Raw genomic sequence first — 24136 nt, 5'->3', positions numbered from 1 at the left:
CCTCTCTACCTGGACTACCTCACAGGGCTGCTCGGGGAAGCCCGTGGGATCCCCAGTGGGAATGGGGCTGGTAGATTGTCAGGGGCGCTACCAGACTGTACCGAAAGGCGGTGGCACAGCCGGGGCTCTGAAGCCAGACTGTCTGGATTCAAATCCAAGCTTTGCCGTTAATTCTAATTAATGCAGGTTAACTCTCACCTCTGCCTTGGTTTCTTGTGCAAAATGGGAGCAATAGGCACATGTCCCTCATCAGAATTGAATGAGTCATGTACGTCAAGGCCTTAGGGCAGGGGCTGGGAGGTAGTGAGCACGGCTGTTTGCACTGGAGGCCTTGTCGCCTTCCTCACGGTGCCGTGGAAGTGACGTGAGTGTCTAAGGCTCCGGTCCTCGGGGAGACAATCCCAAAGCCCTGAACTGACCCCCGGTGAGATTGGACGCAGCCCAGCAGGCCATGGCCCTGGAAAGTAGCACCAGGCCACTCTGTCTGAGCTGACACAGCCCTTTGGTCTGGGGGCTGGGGCTCCCCTTCCAGCACTGATGCAAAGACCCACTCGCAGCGTGAATCTTCCAGAGACTAATGCCCTTCATTTCCCAGTTCCTGTTGCAGACATTAAGGCCATCGTCACTGGGAAGGATTGCCCCCACATGAAAGAGAAGAGCGCTCTGAAACAGAACAAGGTGAGCGGAGCAGCAAGCCTGCCGGAGTCACGGTCACAGTCACGGTGACGCCGGAGGGTTCAGGCGGTAGTCGCAGTTAAAGTACATGCTCTCCCGCCCCCCTTCTCTCCCTGTAAGTTATTCCTACGGCTCTTACTAAGAACAGTTTTGAACATACACAAAAACAGATAGAACCCGCACATACGCATCACCCAGCCTCAACAACCGTGGCCGGTCCTACCCATCCGCTTATTATTACATCAAAGAAAAAATCAAGTATGATGTCATTTCCTCTTAAATATTTAGAATGTATCTGTAAATGATAAGGACTCTTCACATAATCGCAATACCGTTATCACACCTGAAAAGAAATTTTAAAAGTTGTCATTTAATATCAAATATTCCATATATGTTTGTATTCTTATAAATAACATAATTTCTCTGTATAAAAATTTTAAGTGCTTACGTGTACACACACAGGTGCACACATATGCATACTCATACCCGTTTTGTTCACTGAAACAGAATCCAAATAGGATATGCACATTGTGATTAGTCTTTAGTTCCTCTTTCTCTTTTCCATCTGTGTTTTCCTCTTTGCGGTTTATTAGTTGAAGAAACCAGGTTGCTTGTTTGGTAGTTTCTCAGTCTGAAATGTGCTGATTGTCTCCCCGTGGTATAGTTTAACTTGCTTCTCTGTCCCAGATCTGTACGTTGGTGGAGAGATTTAGGGGGAGGCTTGAGCCAGTTCAGGTTTGACCCCCTTTTTTGTGGGGGGTGGACAGGATGACTTCCTAGGTGGTGTTATGTTCTATCAAGAGACACATGATGTGATCGTCTTTCTTTTTGCGATGTTAGCAGACTCTTGGTGCTAAGTGCCTCTTCCACGAGTAAATTAAGATTTGCAAACTAGTGGTGTTCTAATGCGGTCATTCTCATTTATGAGCTGAACTACTTCTCTAAACAGAAACTTACCATCATCTACTCTTGGCTTCCCAGTGGTCCAGTTTATATAAGAAAGGAGAGTAAGTGCTTGATTCTTTCCTTTTGTAAAAGTACCTACTTTTAAAACAGTGAGTTGGTTCTCTGGTATCATCCAACATTGACCAATTTTGTGTATGTGTTTTGTTTTGTTTAGTAGTACTGTGAACTCATGGATTTAAGCAAATTGGTATTTGTCCCAGTCCATTACAGTTATGTTGTTGATGCTTAAATTCTGTCATCTTTGGCCACAATTTGTTATTGTTGTGGTGGTTTCTAAACCGTTACGACTTTCAATCTGATCACCAACACACATACCTACATATGTAGGTCACCTACAGTCTTGGACTCTGAGATGCAGAGGTTTTGAGTGTTGAGAAATGACTTTTCTCCAGTGTTAGGAGCATCCACATGTTAGGTGTGACTCAGGTGGGGGGTGGGTGAGTTAGCGCTCATACCACGATGCCTCGTCTCCAGCCACACTGGTGCACGTGCTGGGGGCCTGGTGATACCACGTCTGAATCAACGCCTTCAGTGACGGTGCCAGGTGACAAGGAATTTGGCCAAGATCTTGGCGCACAGAGCCCAGGCCACCCCCGCCCCCACGGAACTGAAACCCTTTCTCTTTCAGGAGGTGTTGGAGTTGGCGTTCTCCATCCTGTATGACCCTGATGAGACCTTAAACTTCATCGCACCTAACAAGTATGAGGTGAGCAGTGTGGTCCCGCTTTGGACAGCCCCGCCCCTTCTGTGACTCTTCAGCTGAAGGCAGGAGTGGGCAGAACAGGGACATCCCCCAGAGGCAGGGGACCACAGCATGTCATGAAGGCTTTTTGGCGCCAGCGATCTGCCAGGCTGGCGTCCATCCCCCTGGGCTGGGCTCCCCAGCTTACTGCTCTTCAGCAGCAGCCGTAAGTTGCAGTTAGAAAATCAGGGTCACAGGGGATAAGCGAACTTGTCTGGACTGGGAAAACTCTCCCCCTTTACAGTCTCCGCATGGCCACCTTCCCGAGCGAACCCGACAGATCCTCCGTCCTCAGGGCTCCTGGGCACAGGTGGTAGAGGGTCTGGCCTGGGCTTTGGGGCTGACGGGTCTGGTTCGCCTGACGGGCCCCCACAGTGGTACTTGCAGCACTGGAAGATACTTGGTGTTACATGAGTAACTGTGCTTGAGCCCCGTGTGGCTGCTGAGCTCGGGGAGCATCAGAGGGCACTAGAGGTGGGGCTTCTGGAAGAGGAGACACTTTGGCAGCCCCGAGCTGCCAGTGGAATTCTGTTGGGAAGAAGTGAAGAACTAGCAGGTGGGGAGACAGGTGAGCAAAGGCAGGGAAAAAGACTGAGCAGGAGTGAGAGAGGGATAGGTCGACAGTTCTCTGTTATTCCTCCCTATCATGAGACCCTCAAGTTCAATTTCTCTAGCACTTACTTTTAACATTTGTTGACTGGGCTTTTTTTTTTTTAACTTTTTTTGAAATAAAATTGAGATGCTACAGTGATTCCTTTTGGGTCCTGCTTTTTACACCTAATATGTATCCCCCTCCCCGCAACCATTGCTCATTTCCTGGGCAGTTTTGGCTAGTTGATGCCCCAGTACTCAGGTCTTGTTTTGCTGTATTCATTAGTTGCATTTTTAAAAAATCATATTTAAAAAAATAAATAAAAATAAATCATATTTCAGATTATCTCAGGAAGCTTAAATGTAAATCCCTCATAAAAGCCAAAAGGTTGTTTTTTGTTTTTTTTTTTTGGAAAGTGAATGATCACCTCCCATTTTATCTTTGCCATTATCCCAAATCAGCTCTGCCTATACTAAGTAGTGTCAAAAGAGACTACGGTGAATCCTGTCATCAAAGGGACCTTGGCAGGCCCTCCGGCTGACCAGGGGCCACCATGTGATGTTTTACAACTTGCTTCCACAGTACTGCATCTGGATCGATGGCCTCAGTGCCCTTCTGGGGAAGGACATGTCCAGCGAGCTGACCAAGAGTGACCTGGACACCCTGCTGAGCATGGAGATGAAGCTGCGGCTCCTGGATCTGGAGAACATCCAGATTCCTGAAGCCCCGCCGCCAGTGCCCAAGGAGCCCAGCAGCTATGACTTTGTCTATCACTACGGCTGAGCCTGGAGCCAGACTCCACCGTAGCCAGGAAGGGATTTGGGGCCCAGGAGAAACACCCACAGACTGGTGCCTTGTCTTTTGCTTGTACAGAATCTGTAGTGACCACGGTGGCCAGTGAATGCCAGCCATTCCTCAGACTCCCCTCAGACCACCCAGAGCTTCTTCTTGGTCCCTGCCCACCATAAGTCACGAAGGCAGGGTGCTCGGCCCTCGCTGTCACCGCGGAGCCCGGGATCGGAGCGTGAGGAATGAATAGCAGACGCCCTTGTCTTCCAGGTCAGGGACTGCTTGGGCTGGAGTTAACAAGAGTCACTCACCTTTTCTTCCTGAGCCTGCTCTCGGGTCAGCTGGATCCCGTGTGGGCAAGAGCTAGCCCAGCAAAGGTTGCCCACAGAGGACAGACGTTCTAGGTGTGTTGAGAGCCTCAGAGAGACTGCCTTTGGGTGACCCATGCCTGTGTCTCAGATCCAAGCAGAGGCCTTGGCCTTTACTTGGTAGATGCCTTGCCCTTGCTTTCGTCGCCTTCGTGAGGGCTCACTCTGGCCTCATTCAGTGCCAGTAAGCTGCTGCTATTGAGGCTCGGCTCTAACATCTCTGGTCTCCGGAGCCACCAGATCTCTCTTGCCCACACAGTTGTCTGGGCGGATGGAAAGTTCTCCCTACCAAGCTCTCAAGCTCTCATCCTGGCAAGTTAAAGACATGCGAGCTAAGTCCTACCCTCTAGTCTCAAAGAACTCTGCAGGGAGAGCCCAGACAAGGCCTGGGCCGAGACTGGTGAGGCCACTGGAGTCCACTCCCTTCCCCCCCCCCCGCCATTTTTATCTTTTCCTTCCTTAGAGAGAAATCTCCCGCCTAACCTGAATAGCAGCCCCCTCCTCTTTGCTTTCCTTTGGCCTCCCCCACCTCAGGAAGTTTGGCCTTCCCTTCGCCCTCCCATCCCAGTGCTGTGGTTTCTGCCACTGGCCATGATTTCAGGGAGCTAGCTGAGGCCACGGCTGTGCCCACGGGCTTCCCTGGTGCTGCGGCACATGTAAACCACGCGCCCAGCCTCCCTCCTTGGACATGTGAACACAGCGGCATTCAGTCTTGGTAGGCCGGCATGGTAGGTACTGCCCGATGAAGAGTGTACTATATATTTTCTTTACTAGAGGCCATACTTATACAGACGTGTATATATATTTATATAAGATCTACCTATCCTAGGACAGAATGTTTGAGGGAAAATAAAATTGGAGGCTCTCCCTAAAACAAAAAAAAGAAAAAGAAAAATACCACTTCCAGTTGTGAGCCAAGAGAGTAACCGAGAGCAGCCAGGAGCTTCCCATCAGTAACCATGTTTTCAATAAATACTCTTTCATGTACGTACCGTGGTACCTATTAACAGCTGTTTCTCTGTACTTGCTCTCTCCGCCCAAGGGAGCTGTCACCTTGACAAGCTTTCATTTCATTATGTCTTTTCAACCACTTTGCCCTCCCTGGGCGTGTGCACGCGCACACACACACCTCGACAGTTCAGGATGCTCACAGACTGTTGCACCAGGACAAAGTGTTTTCTGCTGCGGCTTGCCGGGCACGGCCGGGAACGGCATACCGTACACCCCCATGAGCATAGCCTCCCTCTCCCCCCTGTCAGGGACGCAGCCAGGGAACAGCTCACATTCTTGTGACTTACACAGAAGACACGTTCTTCACCCTGTGTGTCGCCGGTGCTTAGTGCCCAGCCTTCCAGCTGGTGTTTTAGGCTGTTGCTCCAAACCTCAGCCTTGGTAGCTGGGAGGCTTGAATGAGGGTGGTGATGAAAATAGATACTTTCTTTTCCCTCTGAGGGAGAAGGGGGCGAGGACAAGCTTTTTCGAAAGGCACAGCAAGTGCGTGCGGTGCAAGCCTTGAGGACTGAACACAGCCAAGACCTCGGGCAGTGATGGGTGCCATTGTGGGTACTCGCTAAGTGCTGAATGAACAAACTCGGCTGCAGGATGCCAGCTGGCGGGGGCAGGGGGCAGCAGGGGTTTGCATAATGCACTGCTTACACTCTGGGCTTGAACCTTCTGTTCAGAGGGGCCGGGGAAGCTGGCCGAGTCACTCGCAAGGATCCATGTTTGCAGCCAGTGTTAGAGGAGAGCACAGGAGGCACTGGGAGGAGAGGGCAAAAAACCCCTAACTGGCCCCCATTCTGCAACCCTAGCCTGCTCTGCCCTCCTGGGGGTTCTTGCGCCAGGCTCTGCCTGTTTTAATCCATCCTGCAACATGAGTGGGATCTGAATTTCCTAGCTGGCATTTTTGAGACCACTGCAACTGCCCCACAGCTACTTTTCCAACCACGGCTTTTGTTAACTCCCCTTATAAACAGCTGGGCTTTAAGCCAGGCCCCAGCCTTCCCCTCTCCTCATTTCCTCTGCCCTGACACTCCCCCCAGCCCCCACTCAATCTACTGAAATTAAGATAATTCTTAAAGTTTAAGGCACACAAATGTTTCACAAATGTGTATTATTATCTCCCATGGATCTTCTAAGTCCTAAAATTTAATGCCCCTGACTTATCACACTCCCCAGCTGGCTTAAGCTCGCAGAAGAAAAAGCCCATGAGAGATTTCTTTATCTTTGTGGTTCTATGATTGCCCAGCACTGGGTTGGAATAAGGTAAATTAATCTGTTCAATATAAGTAAACAGGTGGGGGCGCCCGGGTGGCTCAGTCGTTTAGCGTCTACCTTCAGCTCTGGTCATGATCCCAGCATCCTGGGATGGAGTCCCGATGGAGCCCCTCATCAGGCTCCCTGGTCGCGGGAAGCCTGCTTCCCCTCTCCCACCTCCCCCTGCTTGTGCCCCCTCTCTCGCTGTCTCTCTCTGTCAAATAAGTAAATAAAATCTTAAAGTAAACAGGTGGCTATTTTCCAGCTGCCCCGGGTACGCATGCCTCCGCAGCACGCACCGGGGCTCCAGAGCGAGGCCGATGGAGCGCAAGAGATAAGCTAAGACAGCACAGGGGTTGCTCAGCGCTGGGTCTCCAGGACGGTGCCAGCGGGCCCACCTCCGGAGCCCCGCCCCGCCCCGCCCCGCCGCCGGCAGGCTCCGCCCCGCCGCCGGCAGGCCCCGCCCCCGGCGTCTTTCGGCGGAAGTGCCCCCCGGTGGCGGCGCTCGGCCCGGCACTTCCGGCCGGATGATCCGGCCCGGAACGCCTGCGGCCGAGGTGAGTGGGCGCGCCGCGGGCCCTGCGCGCGCTCCCGAGGGCGGGGGACGGCCGGCCCGGGCCGGGAAGCGGGGTCCAGGCCGGGCTCTGCGCGCCGCAGCCCGCCCGAGCTCCTGTCCTCCCCGGGCCTCCGTGTCCGCGCCGTGGAGGGGCCGGGGCCTCCACTCGCCCTTCCCGGCCGCCTGCGCGCGCGGCGACGAGCCGGGCCCCGGCCCGGGCGGACCTGCACGGACGCGGCCCAGCCCGCCGAGAGCCGCATCCCGCGGTGGGGTGGGAGTGCGGGGCGCGCAGTAAACACGTGGGCAAACAGGGCAACGTCAGCTGGTGGGAGGTGCCAAGAGGATGAGGAGCGGGCCCTCGAGGAGGGTTCAGCCGAGCAAAGGTCCGCGCAAAGGTCCGCGGGAGAGGGAACGGCTAGTGCAAAGAAGGACGCGGGCTCGACGGGCCTGGCAAGCGGCCAAGGGCCAGCGTGGCGGGCTCCGGGGCAGTGGCGGGAGAACGAGGTTGCAGACACGGGCAGAGGCCAGATGGTTTAAGGCCTCCTCGCGGGCCTGCTCGGGGCTTGGGATTCGCTCTATGAGGGCGTGGTCTGCTGTCAGTGCGTAAGCCTTCACTCCCGCTGCTGTGTGGACTCCTGGCTGTGTCGGGGAAAAGGAGGAAGCAGGGACACCAGTTAGGAGACCGCTGCAGTCCCTAGGTGAGAGATCAGCGTGCCTTAGACTGATGGCCGAGCGCAGGTGAAGACGGGTAGCTGGTCCACAGGGATCTGGGAGGAGGAACTGACAGGATAGGGTTGGAGGAAGGAAGGAAAGAGTGGTCAAGGATGAGTTCATCATTCATTTGGGGACTTAGGCTTAAGTAACCAGGTGTATTGTGCTGGCATTTACTAATAACTTTGGAATAGGTTGGGGGCACCTTCAGTTTGAGGTATCTTGGGTGGAGCTACCAAGGAGACTCTTCGATGTACCAGCCTGGAGCTGGCAGAAAGGGTAGGGCTAATGAAAAGAATTTAGAAATCACTGGAATGTCCATCAGATGGGATGAGATTACTCAGGGGAGAATGAACTTCCACAGGTTGGTTGACAGGAGGAGCCAGCAAAGAAGTCTAGGAGTCCAGAAAAGCAGAAGAAAAAGCAGGAGAGGGGCGCCTGGGTGGCTCAGATGGTTAAGCGTCTGCCTTCAGCTCAGGTCATGATCCCAGGGTCCTGGGATCGAGCCCTGCATCAGGCTCCCTGCTCAGCGGGAGGCCTGCTTCTCCCTCTCCCACTCCCCCCTGCTCATGCTCTCTCTCTCTCTCTCTGTATCTCTGTGTCTCGAATGAATAAATAAAATCTTGAAAAGAAAAAGCAGGGGAGTGTGGTGGGCATCCAAGAGGCTTTAGCAGGAGGAGGAAGTGGTCAGTTTTTAAGGTGCTGATGAAAACTGAGACTTGGTCTTCAGAGGGGCAACAAGGAGGAAGGTGTGGTGACTCAGTGGAGCAGTGGGGACAGGCTGAAGTGAGTCTGGGCTGCAAGAGAGCAAGGATGGTAGTGCTGGGGGCCCTGGGAGAGTTTTGCTCTAAGGGGGCCAGGAGGGGCGTAAGCCCCTGTCACAAGCCACCATCAAGCGCTGTACTGGATGCCATTGACTCCCCTCCCAAGATGCAGATGATTTTATCCTCCTTTACTGGAAACTGAGGTCCAGAGTTCAGGTCATTCGGGGGTCCCAATGTTCACAGAGGAGCCAGGACTGGATCCCAGGTCTTTCTCACTCCAAGCCCACACTTGCACCACTAAACTGCACTGCTCACATTACAGTCACAGAGATTGAGGGGAGCCAGGTGCTCCGGGGGGCTGGGCACCAACTCTACCCTGGTGTGGCTGCCACCCCAGCTAGGCTGCCCCCTGGAGAGTAATGCAGAATATGGAATTCCTTTCTTGGCAGGTGAGATTTGAAAAAGAGCATTTGCCCCTTTAAAAGCCTGGTTTCCCTTATCATAAAAGAAGGGTGGGGACCTTATCAGTTACACATCTCTATTTCCAGTGCTAGGTACACAATGGTGCTTAATAAATGGCCATTGAGTAAATGGCTAGATGATTTCCAAGAGCCTCTCTATCTGAGGACTGATTTTGTGTTTGGGGTTAGGTGACTGAATGACAGTAAGAGAAAGAGTGTTGTTAACTTGGAGGCAGTGCTCCCTGTGGGCTGAGGTAGTCATAGGGACTTTCTGGAGGTGGGGGACCTGGACTGGCTGAAGAAAGGGTGGGATTTGAACAGGAGGTGGGGAGTGGGGGTTGGCACAGATTGCCCTGTTGGAGCAGGAACTGCACCAAAAGCAGAAGATGTGAGAAGTTGACTCACAGAAAGGTACAGACTGCCCTGCCATGGGTGGGAACCCCGGGGAGCAGGTGCTAGAAGGTAGAATGCACTGTGGTTGCCTGTGTAGTGTAAGTAGTCATTCTCAGCAGGGAGTATTTTTGCCCCCCATGACATTTGACCACGTCTGGAGACATTTTTGGTTGTCACAACTTGGGATGAGGAGGAGGGGCTGCTCTAGGCATCTAGTAGGTAGAGACCAGGGTCGCTCCTGGACATCTCACAATGCACAAAGAATGATCTGGTCCCAAGTATCAATAATGCCAAGATTGAGAAACCCGGGTATAGGGAAAGAATATGGGCCTTAAGGTCTGTTAGGCATAGATTTGGTGCCCATGTATCCTGCTCTCCAGCTGTGCTGGCAGGAACCTGCGGGGGGAAGGTGCGGGCAGAAGTAGAGGAGACTAACCTGTCATGTTGTATTGCGGGGGGAGAGGACGGTGGCCTGGAGGGCAGTGGTGGTCAGGAGACGTGACCATATTGGCGATCTTTTTTTAAGACTGAGATGACAATATTTGCTGATTGAAGGTGGGCTGAGGGAGCAAGGACTCAGGATGGGAACAAGATTTCTGGCCTGAGCATCCAGGTGAATGGAGGTGCCCCTGGCTGGGGTGGGAAGAGGGGCAGGTTTGCACAGCTCCTGGGAAACGAGTCAGTGCTGGGCAGGCCGGGGGTGAGTGCCTGGCATTAGACATCCAGGCGTGGACAGACGAGTAGGCCACTGGAGATTCTTCTGGAGGTGACGGGGAGATGTCAACGTACTGATAATAAAAGGTCGCTGAGAATAGAATGTGTTCAGTACGTCAGTTCTGGGTACAAGGATGCTAGAAGCCACAGTGAAGCAGCTGGTGCTCCCACCACCCGCGGGACCTCGGGCAACGTGCTGGCCACCGTGCACAGCGCCGTGGCCATGCTGGGCCGCTGCTCTAGATGGTGTGGTTTCTCCAGACTCGTTATCAAAAACATGTGCATGGCAAACGTAATCTTGGAAATTGTAGTGCATAGGAGAACCATGGAAAAACTGCTCTGTATCACAGATAAAACAGTTGGATTCTTGGGGCGCCTGGCTGTTTCAGTCAGTAGGGCGTGTGACTCTTGATCTCAGGGGTATGAGTTCGAGCCCCATGCTGGGGATAGAATTTACTTTATCTATTTATTTTATTTATTTATTTTTTAATTTTTTTTTTTTAAGATTTTATTTATTTGCGAGAGAGAGAATGAGAGACAGAGAGCATGAGAGGGAGGAGGGTCAGAGGGAGAAGCAGACTCCCTGCTGAGCAGGGACCCTGATGTGGGACTCGATCCCGGGACTCCGGGATCATGACCTGAGCCGAAGGCAGTTGCTTAACCAACTGAGCCACCCAGGTGCCCCTATCTATTTATTTTTTTAAACATTTTTTTTTCCTAAAGATTTTATTTATATATTTGACACAGAGAGCGCACAAGCAGGGGGAGCGGCAGGCAGAAGGGGGAAGGAGAAGCAGGCTCCCCGCTGAGCAGAGAGCCCAATGCGGGGCTTGATCCCAGGACCCTGGGATCATGACCTGAGCCGAAGGCAGCAGCCTAACCAACTGAGCCACCCAGGCGCCCTAGGATTTACTTAAAAACAAAAAAGCAAAACACAGTTGTGTTTGAGGTTCAGGTAATTATAAGTAAGTCTTATACCTACATGGATTGTCAAGGTTACAGAGGATGCAGAGCAGTTCTTAGTTATGTGGACCGTCGCTCTCAGGGACCCCCCCCCCACCATATCACTAAAAGCTAGGAGAGTTCCCCCAAAACACCCCCACAGGTTTCCGAAGTTCCCCTCACGAGAACCTCAGCCCTACCATATCCTTCCAGCAAAGCCTTATGCTAGCTCCCAGTTTGCCTCGGGGGAGGGCGGTGATACCCAGCTTCCAGCATACAGAGGTGAATGAGATGACTCCCTTCAGAAAGGACTGGAGGTGGGGAAAGCAGGGTATGTTGGATCAGATGGTCCTAGGAAGGCTTCCAGGAGGTGGCATTTCAGCAGGTTGGGAATGTCTCAGAGGAGGAGATGGTGACTGAAGGGACACACACATGAAGCAGCAGGTGGGATAGCTGTGGACCTAGGTCAGCCCAGTCTCAAAGCTCGTGTGCTCTGGACCCTCATTAGGGTTGCCTAGATTGATAGGCTGGGAGTGGTTTAGTTAGGCAAGACCCTAAAGCAGGCACGGCCTCTATGGGAGTGGTCCCTTAGAGGCTAAGGGCAGGGTAGGTTGGTTTCCTGGTTTCCTGGTCCATTTTTAATGCCTTAAAGATCAGATCAGTGCCCTGAAAACCAAGTGCCCACTCTCTTGCACTGAGTCATCGAACCATACGGACAACTCACAGTGTGCCCAGTGGGCGCAAGACTACCATGAGGTAGTCCAGGAAGACAGGAGCGCACAGCCTCCCAGGGGACAGACACCACTCAGATGGGCATGCCCTACACAGGTGCACTGAAGGGAAAGTAGGGGAGCTGGGGGAGCACCCAATCAAGGAGGGGTCATCCCTGAGGAAGCAGCGGTTGAGCTGAAGTTGAGTAACATCAGCTGAGAGAGGACTGGAGGGTAGGCAGCGCGTCCGTTCCTTCAGGCAGTAGGAGAGAGCCTGTGTGTTTGGGGAACTGAGGCAGTGGTGGGGTGGGGACAGAGAGCCCAGAGCTGAGGCTGGAGAGGCCAGCGGGGACAGGTCAGGAAGGCTCTTGGTCTTTATCATAAGTGCGCTGGGAGCCACTGAAGGGCTGACATCTGATCTGACGTGATCAGATTTACAATTTTAAAGGGTCACTTTGGCGGCAATTCATAGAGAACAGCTTGAGGCGACAGAGTGGATGTGGCTGGAGCTCTGTGAGCCCATTGCTGGGCCTGCGCCCCTTCCTGCCGCCCCCCACCCCCGGGTCCGCTTTGGTCTGCTCCCTGCGGGCAGGGGTGGGGCGGACCAAGTCGGGCAGCCCTCGCTCTGCCGGGCCGCCCAAGCTTCCTTTCCATTCCTCTAGCCTTGGACCTGGAGACCTGTGAGGCCTGCATCCACTTAATCATGGAGAGGATTGCCTCGGGCCACCAGCCCCTTGGGTGAGGCCTCTGCCTGGGGCTCCGTGGATGGTTCCGAATCATGGAGGCGAAGAGGACTCCTCCAGCCAGGAGACCTTGTTGAAAGTCGTGGCCCAGCTCGGCCGGCTCTCCCTGCGGCTGTTTTCGGGAGGGGTGCCTGCCCCCACTGACCCAGAGCGAGGGAGTTGGAGCTTCCCCGGATGGGGAGGTGGGCCCTCGACGTGGCCTATGTGTGGAAGGCAGTGTTGACTCTGGGGCTGGTCCTTCTCTACTACTGCTTCTCCATCGGCATCACCTTCTACAACAAATGGCTGACGAAGGTAATGGCAGGCCTTGCAGTGCAGGGCGCTGGTGAGGAGGGGGCTGCGCCATGGCCCCCGCGTCCCCGAATATTTAGCAGCGGGTGGCACCGGCTTCAACTAATCAGACTGGAAGCCAGTCACACCAGTGATGGGACAGGGCCCTAGAGCCCTGCTGCGCCAGGGGTTCCCCTCAAACGTGTGGATCGAGGGGAAATCGGGAAGGCGGGGAGACACTGAGGATGAGCTGGGGTAACTTGGGATTAAGGCAGCAGCTGTTTACCAACCGGCAGAGAAGGACTTCAGTATTTTCGTGACTGGTTGGGCCACACTGGCCAGCGCTAGCTGTGACCTGGGGGGCGGGGGGCTGGAGCAGGAGGCTGACAGGCCTGTGGAAGCCATGGGGACAGCACCGTGGTCCGACTGAGCCCTGGTCTGCCACCTGCTCTCGGCCTGGTCTCCACAACTGGAACTACGGGGCTCTCACCCCAAGTGACTGCAATGTCGGGGGCGGGGGAAGCCCCCTGGCCGCTGTAGAGCCCTGAGGAAGCACCCAGTTAGCGCCACTGCCTGCAGTGGGGGGTCATGGGGGGCTGTGAACCCGCCCGGTTGTCTCTGCTCTGGGTCCCGTAGAGCTTCCACTTCCCGCTCTTCATGACGATGCTGCACCTGGCCGTGATCTTCCTGTTCTCTGCCCTGTCCAGGGCCCTGGTTCAGTGCTCCAGCCACAGGGCCCGTGTGGTGCTGAGCTGGACGGACTACCTCAGGAGAGTAGCTCCCACAGGTACGTGGCCATGGGGTGGCCGTGGGCGGGGGGGGAGCCTGGAGGGGGGTCACGTGGAAGCCGTGGGCTAAGAACAAGGAGCCTTGGTGGCTTGGAGCAGAGGCCCTCTCCACCCCGCCCCCCCACTCCTCTCTGCCTGCCTCCCCCCAGCCCTACTGCTGCCTCTTGTGTCCTCCCCGCCCCCCCCCCACATACACACAACACGCACGCACGCTCACACGCACCGGGAAGAGCCCCCCATGCAGCACTGGCCTTGACTGGTGCGCCGAGCCCGCGCCTGCTCTCACCTTGCCGCGGGGGGACAGTGGGGGGCACCTCGGGGCACAGAGCAGGGAGCCAGCCCGGGCCCAGCGGGGAGGGCCTCCCAGAGCATGGGCTGCAATGGCCGAGCGTTTAGTGCCTGTGCAGGTCTGCAGGGGGACGGAAAGCATCTCGGGGCCCTGGGAGCTCCGCGCTGGTGAGGAAACGTGGGCGGAGAGGGTGGCAGGGACAGATCCTGGAGGGGGACCAGGTCCTCCACGAGGGGTGCGCCTTCCATCCTGAGGGAGGAGAAGCCGCTCTGAAGAGTTGCTCATGAGGGATGCTGGGACCAGACACATTAATCCTCTTCCTGGGGGACATTCCCAGCACTTACCGATCAGAACGGCCTGAGCCTCTAATGGTGGAGCTGCACCCCCTCCCTTTGTGGGCCAGGAGTTAGCCCTTCAGTTGCTGTGAGTGAAAGGAAGGCCCAAGGGCCCGAGAGAAAGCCGGGTGTCCAGGGCAAAGCAGGGGGCGCTCGGGGGCCTCATGGAAGTGTTTGAACACCTGGCCCGCCCGGTGGGCGCCCCTGTTTCCACAGCCCTGGCGACAGCGCTTGACGTGGGCTTGTCCAACTGGAGCTTCCTCTACATCACCGTCTCGCTGTGAGTACCAGCCCCCCGCCTCCCGCCAGGCTCAGGCTCAGGCTCTGTCTGACCCTGTCCAGGCGCCCCCCGGGCCTGGGGGCCGGCCACGCCATCACTCTCTGGGAGTGGCGCCTGCTCTCAGCTCCGCCCTGACAGCCAGCAGCGCTCTGGGAAGTTGACGGGCTCTGAGGGGTGCTGTGCCTGCCTTCCCTGGGGGCCTGGGGGAGCCAGGCGCTCGGCAGAATGGTGCCAGTCATGCCGGGGAGGAAGGGCACTGACCTGCACAGAGAGGCAGGTGTAACAGCTGTTTCTCATCTCTGGCCTTGTACTTCAGGGTACACAATCCCTGCCTTCTCTTTTCCCCCTTCCCTCCTTCCTTCCTGATCCTGGTCTCCACGGAAGAGCAGATAAGTAAGAGGACTCACTGAGCCCAGGGTTCACCTGCAGCCTCTTCTCTCTGGCGATAGTCAGAGGCCCCTTCGTCAGAGGTTTCTTCCAATTAAAGGTCACATACTAGCCCAGATGACTCAGGCCGCCTTCCTTTGGTCTTTTGTACCCTGATTGCCCAGCTGCCCTGAGCAGAGCCGGTTGCCCTCAGGGAAGTCAGAGGTCCCCACAGCCTCCCACCCTTTCCAGCACAGTCAGTGGGCTCCTCTCCCGGTGGTGGGTCTGAGCCCTGGGCCCCGGCGCTGCATCGTGGCTAATTTGTCCTTGCAGGTACACAATGACCAAGTCTTCCGCTGTCCTCTTCATCTTGATCTTCTCCCTGATCTTCAAGCTGGAGGAGCTGGTGAGGCCCCAGCTCCCCTGGTCCCTCCTATCCCTGCAGATGCTAAGACTAAAGAGGGTGTCTGAGCAGTGGCTTGTCACTGTGTGTGACAGAGGAGATGAGCCCAGCCCAGGTGGCGGTAACTCCTGTCGCTGAGGAAGGACCTAGGACAGGCCACTGCTGAGAATACTTAGCAACTGGCGTGGCAGGTGTAATGACCAAAAGAATGACAGAAAGAGAAAGGGTTCAAGGATAGGGACCAGATGCAGCCAGGTCCTGGAGGCAGTCGCCCTTTATTTGCGAGGTCCAGGGTACTAGGGGACCTCCCGGGGGCCTAGAACAGCTGTAGGAAAGCACATCAGAAGGTTAGCTCAAGGAGGGATGCTGGGTACATGTCCACTGAATGTCAGCCCTGCCTACATTGGTGGGAAGGAGCTGGCCGGGACCCCCAAGGTCACAGGGAAGAAGGGTTTCTTGCCCCAGAGTCAGCCAACACAGCTCCTGAGCCCAAACTCCAGGGTTGAGCAACTCAGGACCCTGCAGTCAGTGGCCCCTGCTCACCACCCTGATAGCGTGCGGCCCTGGTCCTGGTGGTCCTCCTCATCGCCGGGGGCCTCTTCATGTTCACCTACAAGTCCACGCAATTCAACGTGGAGGGCTTTGCCTTGGTGCTGGGGGCCTCATTCATCGGTGGCATTCGCTGGACCCTCACCCAGATGCTCCTGCAGAAGGCGGAACTTGGTGAGAGAGGGCCCCGGGCACCAGGCAGGGTGGAGGCAGGCTGAGCCTGATGACTCACCCCCCGCCCTCGTTTGCAGGGCTCCAGAACCCCATCGACACCATGTTCCACCTGCAGCCACTCATGTTTCTGGGGCTCTTCCCTCTCTTCGCCATCTTTGAAGGTACGTTGGGTCGTCCATCTTGGGGGCACCTCACTACAACAGATCCCCCTTCCTTGCTCGGAGCCCACCTCCGTGGTAGCTGCAGAGGTTATAGAGATCAAAGTTTCGGTCTATCCATTGGCAGAGCCTGGTCTAAGGGCTGGACAGACGTTAAAGCAGGTGGCTGGCATCCAGCCTGATAAATGCTTACACAGAAAGTGTATGTAAAAGACAACAGCCGATCATGACAGTGGATGTGTACAGCCTGGGAGCTATGCCAGGGCTCTTCTGACCTTTTTTTTTTTTAAGATTGATTGATTGATTTATTAGAGAACATGAGCGGGGGGAAGAGCAGAGGGAGAGGGAAAAGCAGGCTCCCTGCTGAACAGGGAGCCCGACGCGGGGCTCGATCCCGGGTCTCCAAGGTCATGACCTGAACTGAAGGCAGATGCTTAACCGACTGAGCCCCCCAGGTTCCCCTGTTCTGATCATTTTAAACATACTAATTCTTATACTCCCCCAAACCCCATGTGGCAGTACCAGCATTATTTTCATCCTGCAGGTCAAAGAAATAAGTGGAGAGAAGTAAAGATAACCTTGCCCAACGAGCCAGGGTTTGGTTCCAGCAGCTGGTTCCTGAGTCCTTCCTCTTAACCGTGATGTGTTCTGTCTCTTAGAAGGAGCAGAGGGCCAGGAATTCTTTCAGGATGCTAGGGTGGAAAGCCAAGTCAAAAAGACTTCCCAGGCCATGTATTTTGGAGGCTGGGGGAGGCTTTGCTGGGCTAACGGGCACAGGGCATAGCAGGAAAGCATCAGTAGGTTCCGAGGGTGGAAGTGTGTGGGATGGTCTGTGTGGCCCTGGCCGTGGCGCAGTGGCTGGGTAGGGGGGACCCCCCCACCCACCATCACCTCCCAGAGAAGAGGAGAGGCAGGGAGTACTGTCCAGGCTGCAAGTGCATGCCTCCTTCCTTCCTTCCTCCCTCCCGGGTTTCGAGATTAGTCTCTGTCCCTGTTTATCCTTCTTCCCTGAGTCCCTTCCTTCTGTCCTCGGCGTCATTACAGAGAATTCTGTCCCACATCCATTTAAGTTTCAAGCCGTGAAGCGTCTCGAACCTCCCTGAGAAAATGATTCTGCAGCCCCCCTTTTTCTTCCAGTTAACATCTCCCCGCCCCACCCTCGCCTTCTGCCCCCTCCCGTCCTGGCCACGGACACCCTTCCCCATCCCTGCACACCCTCAGCCAAAAGCCCTGGTTGTCGTCACTTAGTAAAGCTGTATGGATTTAGCTCCTTTAATCTTTTCTGGTAAATTAATCCCCCAAGCGCCTTCATTACTTATGTTGCTCTTTCCCGAATTCCCTTCAATTTGCTGACGCCTTTGCAGTACGGCTGAGCCCAGCACCAGACAAGATGTCTTACATCGGGAGGCTGTTTGTCCGGGAGGGCCTGTCACTCTGCATTTCTCTGGTGCTTCCCTCCAAAACCTCAGCGAGCCCGGCCCGCCTCCAGCTCCCACAGGTGTCATCGCTGTGCTTTGCGCGGGGCCTTTCCTGCGCACAGCCACGGAGTCACTCTGAGGGACGGTATGGGAGCACCAGGAATCCTCTAGAAGTCATGCCAGACTCGGTGTGTGGGTGCCCGTAGGGGTGTCTCGAGAACAAGGCTTTGTCCTATATTTGTGTGTGGGCGTTTACTTTTTGGGAATTGTTCCCCACATTATACTGTCTGTCTGAGGAACGCAGGTCTAGTCGAAATGCTCTCACTGGGGGAGCGGGTCCCGAGAGGGGGCACGTCTCAGCCTCGTCCCACAGCTGTGTGATGGCAAGAGCCGGCTTAAAGTGGAGAAGGTTTGGGAGGATAAAATGAGGCCCTGTTGATAGGTGGCCCCCCTGACATTGAGAGCGAGGGCTCGCCCTGGGGTCCGGGGCGCTGATACTCATCACTCATCACCCAATGGGCTGCCCCGCCTCTCTTTGGCCCACTACTTACCACAGCTGCAGAGGCCACGTGAAGTCACGCTCCTTCCCAAAGACAGGTCAGTACCGTGGGAGGACAGAGGCTTCTGTCCGATTTTCTGTGCGGTGCCAGGCCCTCCACCCTAGCCCGCAGGCTCTCGGGGAGGCCCTCGCTGCTTCCCCAGGTCCCCAGGTGTCAGGCCGTCCGCACAGCGTTCTCTTCCACCTGCCATCCCCCTCCTCGGGGCCACAGTGAGTGCACAGGTGTGCGGGGGCCGTGACTGCCCCATGCTGGGTCTCCTGCTCCCTGGGGACACCAGCACGTGGCCTCCCACTCTCTCCCTCTGCTTTCAGGTCTCCATTTGTCCACGTCTGAGAAGATCTTCCGTTTCCAGGACACCGGGCTGCTCCTGGGGGTACTAGGGAGCCTCTTCCTTGGAGGGATCCTCGCCTTCGGTCTGGGCTTCTCTGAGTTCCTCCTGGTCTCCAGAACCTCCAGCCTCACTCTCTCCATTGCTGGCATTTTTAAGGTACAGACTTGGGGGTGGTTCCAGTCCTGTCTTACAGCGCGGCCCCCAAGCTCAGTAGCAGCTTCTGTCCCAGCTCCCACGCCCCAGACCCCAGAGAAGAGACAGAAGTGCCTGGTTAGGGTGCTGTGTGCCGTGCTCTTGTCTGAGACTCCCTGTCATCGGGGCTGCAGCCCTGGGCGGTGGAGGCGGTCCTCCCTGGTTCACAGATGGGTGGCTCCTCCACCAGGACACACAGCCAGCAGGTGGCCGAGCTGGGATTCTGACTCCACTGGGCCTGGGATGCATTCTCTTGTTACCATGAATGCCCACTCTGGTCATTTGGTAGTGGCCTGGAGCCAAGGGTTGAGAAGCCCCGCCCAGGCTCGTGGGGAAAGGGTTCCGTGATTGATTGGCGATGTCTGCCGTGGTTACAGCAAGGGACAGCGCTAGCACGCGTGCCCGGTGTTTGCCTGGTTTGCCTTTACTGCTGCCTGGCATCACACGTGCCTCTACTCCCAGGCTCCCCCCTCCCCTGCCACCCCTCACCCCACCCTGCTCGGGCCCATGGGGGCGGGGTGCAGTTTCTCCTTGATGAGACAGACGCTAATGCCGGAGCAGTGTTGCCTAAACCCAGAATCATGTCTCCCCAAGGGGCTTAGGAAGAGGCGTGAGCTGTGGTTCTCAGAGTGAGTCATCCCACCAGTCCCATCGGCAGCCACCGTGTCTGCAGAACCCCGTGGCCAGTGTGTGTCCGGTGGAGCCCGGGGTGATGCTGCATTCCCCTGTGGCAGCGTTGCGCTCTCCATGTTGGGTGCCTTCTGGAAGCACAGCTCTCCTTCACTCTTCACTCCTGTGGACATGGCTGTGGGCTGGACACTCTGTGCTCCCAGCCCTGGGTCTGCTTTGCCTCTCTTAACACTGACAGGACACTGTGCAGAGCACCTCCCTTGCTGTGTCTTGGTAGCACGAAGGGAGGAAAGCATCGCAGGCAGGCCTGGTCCTCCGAGCTCAGGGAAGGCCTGTTTTTGCCCCGCTGGCCAGCCTGCCCCGGCCCCAGGAGCTCCGGCGGGTCAGGCTCTCCCCTGCCGTTGTGCCCGGTGCCCCTGCCGTCCACCCTCCTTGCGAAGGAGCCCACTCCAACTGATCGCTTCCCCTTCCTGCCTCTCCGCCCTCAGGAAGTCTGCACTCTGCTGTTGGCAGCTCATCTGCTGGGGGATCAGATCAGCCTCCTGAACTGGCTGGGCTTCGCCCTCTGCCTCTCGGGCATATCCCTGCATGTTGCTCTCAAAGCCCTGCACTCCAGAGGTAACCCGGGCCCCTTTCAGAAGCCTCTTTTCTGATGACGCTCCCTGCTCCCCGTGTGACTCGGCCCCTCTGACCTCCGCTCCACCCAGTCCTGGGGCCCCAGCCACCCCGCCAAGAAAGGCAGGTGGCTCTCGGCTTGCCCAGAGCAGTTGCCGCTGGGTGGCTGTCTCCGCAGTTCAGCTGCCTCCGCCTAGGCTGCCCCTGGGCCAGGAAGTCAGCCTCGTGGTTCTGCCACCGCCACTCAGAAGATGGTTGTCTCCAGGGAGGGGGGGAAGGGGGGGGACCTGGGTGACTCAACACGCGCATCGGGGGGCACCAAGAAAGCCATGATCAGGTCTACAGCCGGTTTTTCTCTCTCCCCAGGTGATGGTGGCCCCAAACCCTTGAAGGGCCTGGGCTCCCACCCTGACCTGGAGCTGTTGCTGCGGAGCGGCCAGCCGGAGGAAGAGAACAATGAGGAGGAGGACTACTTTGGGGCCCAGGGGCAGCAGTGACCAGCCAGGGGACCTGCTGGGAGCCAGGCTGCTCCCAAGCCTCACACCTCACAGCAGCCTGGGGACCCGGGTGGCTCTTCACAACAGCCGGGGAGCAGTGGGCCAGGACTCTCCCGGGCTGGGCCTCGGGGAGCACGGGACCACATGGCAGGGCTTGGTCAGGGAACTGGTCGAACAGAGGGGCGAGCGTCAGACCAGAGCAGGGCCTAAGCCGCGCTGGAGTCACAGCGGGACAAGGGAGCGGGCTGGTCTCAGCTGCTTGCCAGGCTCTGACAGCCCAGGTGGTGATTTCCGGGGGAGAGCAGGTTTCTAAGGGGACCGGGTTTAGACTGCGGAGCGGTTGGGAAGGGTTGATGGAGAGCCTGGAGCCTCATCACCTGGAGCCCATCTTTTCTCAGTACAGGTCTATTTATAGTTTGGAAATAAAGGATTTACGGTCCACTGGCCTAGACTGGCCTAGTGTTGCCTAGAGGGGTGGGGGTGGGAGGGGGCGGTGTGGGCCTTGCTCTCCCGTTCTTCCCCTGCCTGGGACCTTCAGATGACTGGTCAGACTCCAGGCTTCCTGCATCTCTTGTACTCCTCTCGGGGCCCCAGCACACCGACAGGCAGGAAAAAATACGTGCGGAGCACTATTCTGGGGCGGTTAGTGCTTTCACAGCGTGGATTTGAATCCTGACTGTCACTTTGAGCTGTGTGACCTTGAGCAAATTACTTAACCTCTCTGTACCACAGTATTTTTCTCTGTGAAATGGGAATAATTATCTCAGTTGTTCAGATCGAGTCAATATTGATAACAGATTAAATGTTATATATATAAGTGTTTATTTTGCAAATTCTTTCAACAACCATGGAATCAAGACCCTAAACGAGTGCCGGAACTAGGATTCACGGCCAGGTCCGTATGCCACGCGTATGCCCATGGAATGTGGATGGAATGGCTTAGGGGCCTCTGGGACCTGAGCTTTCTGCTCACCTACCTTGGACCAGTCACGCCGCCCCTCTACACTGTAGTCCTTCTAAGACGGGAGGGCTGGGCCCAGATCCTGGCTCTGATTTGCCAGGGTTCTGAAGCCTGGCCGCCGCCCGCCGGCCAGCCCCGCTCCCCCCCCCCCCCCCCCCCCCCCCCCCGCCAAGTACTTCGAGGCCCAAGCGCCTGTAGGCACCCACGGTAGGTGGCGCCATTGCCGCACGCGGCGCCGCCACTCTCCGAATGCAGGCTGGGGTCCTCGGAAGGGGACAGTGGTGTCTCCGGGTGGGCACCAGGATGGGGCTTGGTGTGACTTTTGCTCTAATCACATCGGAGCCACAAAAGCTCACTCTGTTAAGCCTAGGAAAACAGTTCCACTTTAGAAGCAGGTCGGCAAACTTTTTCTGTAAAGGGCCAGATAGTCCGTGTGGCAGCTCCTCGCATCTACTGTCCCCCTCCCGGCAGGACGGCGGACAGACACAGACACAAGAGGGTGTGGCTCTGTTCCAGGGACACCTTACTTCCAGAACCAGGACTCTGCTGCCGGCTCTAGTTTGCCAACCCCTGCTGTAGAAGAGCCCTTAAGAATGATGGAGACCTGCAGTCTTCCAGCGAGGGAAACTGAGGCCCAGGAGAGGGGCAGTGACTAGCCTGAGGTCCTCAGAGCCTCCGGGCTCTGGAGGAATTAGGATGAGATCTGCGTCCAGCTCCGCAGTCACAGTGCAGACAGACTTGCCCCTGGGAACGGAGGTACCGCTCCAAGGGCTCCCCGGAGCTGGGGGCTCCTCTGTGTCGTCACCTCTGCCCCCCCTCCCGGATTCTGCAAGCGCAGAGGCCCGGGTTAGAGGCAGCTCACACTGCACACCGGATGGGATGCCAGATGACGTGGGGAGAGCCAGCCGAGGGGAGGGCCTCCGCCGGAGGGGCTGCTCCAGGGCGGGAGAGCCTGCCACGGCCCGCGCTGGCTCAGGTGGCTGAGAGCTTCCTGTCTGCTCCCCCCGCCCCGTCCCCCCTCTCCCCCCACCGGGAGTAAGCACTGCTGTCTGGTGCAGTAATTACAGGGTGCGAGCGGGGCCCACACCGCCGCATATTGGGTTCAATGACAGCCCCTCACTTAGCAGCAATTACCAGCTGAGCCAGGAGGAGGCCTCCCTCTCCTCCCCCACCCGGCCCACCCAATCGCCTGGCCTCCTGGGCCAGACGGCGTCCCCTCGGGGGCCCGCGAGCCCCAGAAGTACCCATGCTATCTGCAGGCTTTGCATCTCGGGGCTGCAGCGTCGCCATGGCAACTCGGTGCTTGCACAGGTTGAGGGAAGCTGAGGATGTGACTTGTCTCTCTAAAGCTGTGGCGTCTGTCCCCACACAGCCTCCAACTCTGGGGCTTCCGCAGAGGAGGGAGGAAGGAGGGCTGACCTGCAGGTTCAAGTTTTAAGTGCTTACATGCCCACCGTCTCTCCCCGGGGCCTGCGGTGGAAGGAAGGCTAATGCCCCTAATATATGAGGATGTCTGCAGTCGGGGTCGTGGCGGGGGGGGAGGAGAAGCAGCCGGGTTCACCTGTGGGGGAGACCCGAGACAGGAGCTGGACCTGAAATGCGTTCATCTTCATTCTGGCACCCTTCTCTGCCTGGGCTTGGGGGGCCACCCCCGTCTGGTTCTGCTCCTTGCTGCTGAGAAAAACCTGAAAATCCCAGTGGCTGGAGAGTGGAGTCCCTTGTCACCAAGAGAATTGTCTCCGTGGTACTTGCCACAGCTTTCTGCATCATGCAGTAACGTTGGACTGAGAGGGGTCCCCAATTTGCAATAAAGAGGACAGGGTGGGGACCCCCAGGTGATCCATTTGGGTCGACCGCCCTCAGTGAGCGTTGGCCACAGGCCGGACGCTGTGCTGGACTTGGGTTAGCACATTCACTGGGCACCCTAGGCCTCTCACAGAGAGGTTATTTGTCCCCAACAACCCAGGGAAGTAGGGGTGGATTGTACCTATTTCAGAGCTGTGGAAACGAAGCTCATGGAGGTTAAGCAGCACCGTGACTGAGAGCAGCCTGGGACCCCACCAGACTTGGAGTTACCTCTCCTCTCGGCCCTGTGACGAGGCACGTGCCTTGGGCACATTGCTGGTCCCCTCTGGGTCTGTCTCCTTGTCTGTAAAGAAGGAATAATAATAACCCATATCTCTTAATGAAGCGATTGAGTAGATGAAATAGACTCATCTGTGTCAAACCGCACAACGCCGGGCACACGCTAGGGGCTGCACAGCAGACGTCAGCGGCCAGGGTGTCACATCACTTGCCAGGTGACAAAGCCAGGGAGAGGCACAAACACGGGGGCCCCGGCCCTGCAAAGGCGCCATCCTGCCTACCATGCCCGGCACAGCAGAGACATTTAATAGATATTTGTTCTGTGAAGGAGTTCCCAATAGTGGAAACTAAAGGGGATTTTCCAGGTTCCGGGGACCTCGGCCTAACTTCTAAATGAGTCCCCCTGCCCCCACCCCAACCAGCACCACCCATTCCTGCCGTCCTCCAGCCTCCCAGCCATCCCCTTGAGCCTTCACCCCTAACCACACAGCCCTGACATCAGCCAGGCCCCTTTGCCCCTGCTTTGTAGCAGCCAATTAGCTTGACTTCTGTTCCCATGGTTATTTACAGCTTCGTTGGCAACTAGTGCATTTCTCAGAAACAGGCCCACAGCTCTGGTCCCACTGGCATCCTGCTGGCAGGACTGTCCCTTTCTCCTGGGTGTCTGATGAGAACTCTCCTGCTGGGACAACAGAGGGACAGAGCAGAGAACTGAGAGAAAAGGCCCTAAGATGTATTGAAAAACTGGTTCTGGAGTATCTATCATGTGCCCTGGCCAGTGAGAGCTGCTAGAGATACCGAAGTCATTAAGACACGCTTGCTGTCCTCAGTGAACTTCCGCAGGGCTTTTTAA

The 24136-nt window shown here is 56.4% G+C and overlaps 2 protein-coding genes across 9 annotated transcripts in view; both read left to right on the top strand.

Annotated features, from left to right (window-relative positions):
* Positions 1-5119, top strand: part of ELMO2 (engulfment and cell motility 2) — a 38858-nt gene extending 33739 nt beyond the window's left edge. For all 6 annotated transcript variants that reach the window (XM_045885881.3, XM_054510140.2, XM_054510138.2 and 3 more), the window contains 3 exons: positions 596-678; positions 2270-2347; positions 3558-5119. In XM_045885881.3, coding sequence (XP_045741837.1) covers positions 596-678; positions 2270-2347; positions 3558-3758 — 362 coding nt within the window. In that variant the 3' untranslated portion in view covers positions 3759-5119. The remainder of the gene's footprint in view (positions 1-595; positions 679-2269; positions 2348-3557) is intronic.
* Positions 5120-6858: 1739 nt separating this feature from the next.
* Positions 6859-21054, top strand: SLC35C2 (solute carrier family 35 member C2). 3 transcript variants are annotated; one of them, XM_045885879.2, is made up of 10 exons: positions 6859-6945; positions 12302-12676; positions 13289-13439; positions 14281-14344; positions 15044-15116; positions 15668-15836; positions 15914-15997; positions 18284-18459; positions 19614-19743; positions 20107-21054. In XM_045885879.2, exons 2-10 carry the CDS (start codon positions 12557-12559, stop codon positions 20235-20237), a joined length of 1098 nt encoding a protein of 365 aa, XP_045741835.2. In that variant the 5' UTR covers positions 6859-6945; positions 12302-12556; the 3' UTR covers positions 20238-21054. The 3 variants fall into 3 exon arrangements, with proteins under 3 accessions (XP_045741835.2, XP_064429359.1, XP_045741836.2); XM_064573289.1 differs by lacking the exon at positions 6859-6945 and adding an exon at positions 6992-7327; XM_045885880.3 differs by lacking the exon at positions 6859-6945 and adding an exon at positions 7375-7642.
* Positions 21055-24136: the final 3082 nt, after the last annotated feature.

This window comes from Mirounga angustirostris, unplaced genomic scaffold, assembly GCF_029215605.1.
Source record: "Mirounga angustirostris isolate CCGP_5_RB_7025 unplaced genomic scaffold, mMirAng1.0.hap1 SCAF_10, whole genome shotgun sequence".
Taxonomy (NCBI): Eukaryota; Metazoa; Chordata; class Mammalia; order Carnivora; family Phocidae; genus Mirounga; species Mirounga angustirostris.
This window is presented reverse-complemented; position numbering and strand designations above follow the sequence as displayed.

Coding starts and splice junctions, on each gene's coding strand:
- SLC35C2 (XM_045885879.2), top strand. CDS start 12,557: ATGGGGAGGTGGGCCCTCGACGTGGCCTATGTGTGGAAGGCAGTGTTG. Junction 12,677..13,288: donor ACAACAAATGGCTGACGAAG/GTAATGGCAGGC, acceptor TGGGTCCCGTAG/AGCTTCCACTTCCCGCTCTT. Junction 15,998..18,283: donor TCTCTTCGCCATCTTTGAAG/GTACGTTGGGTC, acceptor CTCTGCTTTCAG/GTCTCCATTTGTCCACGTCT.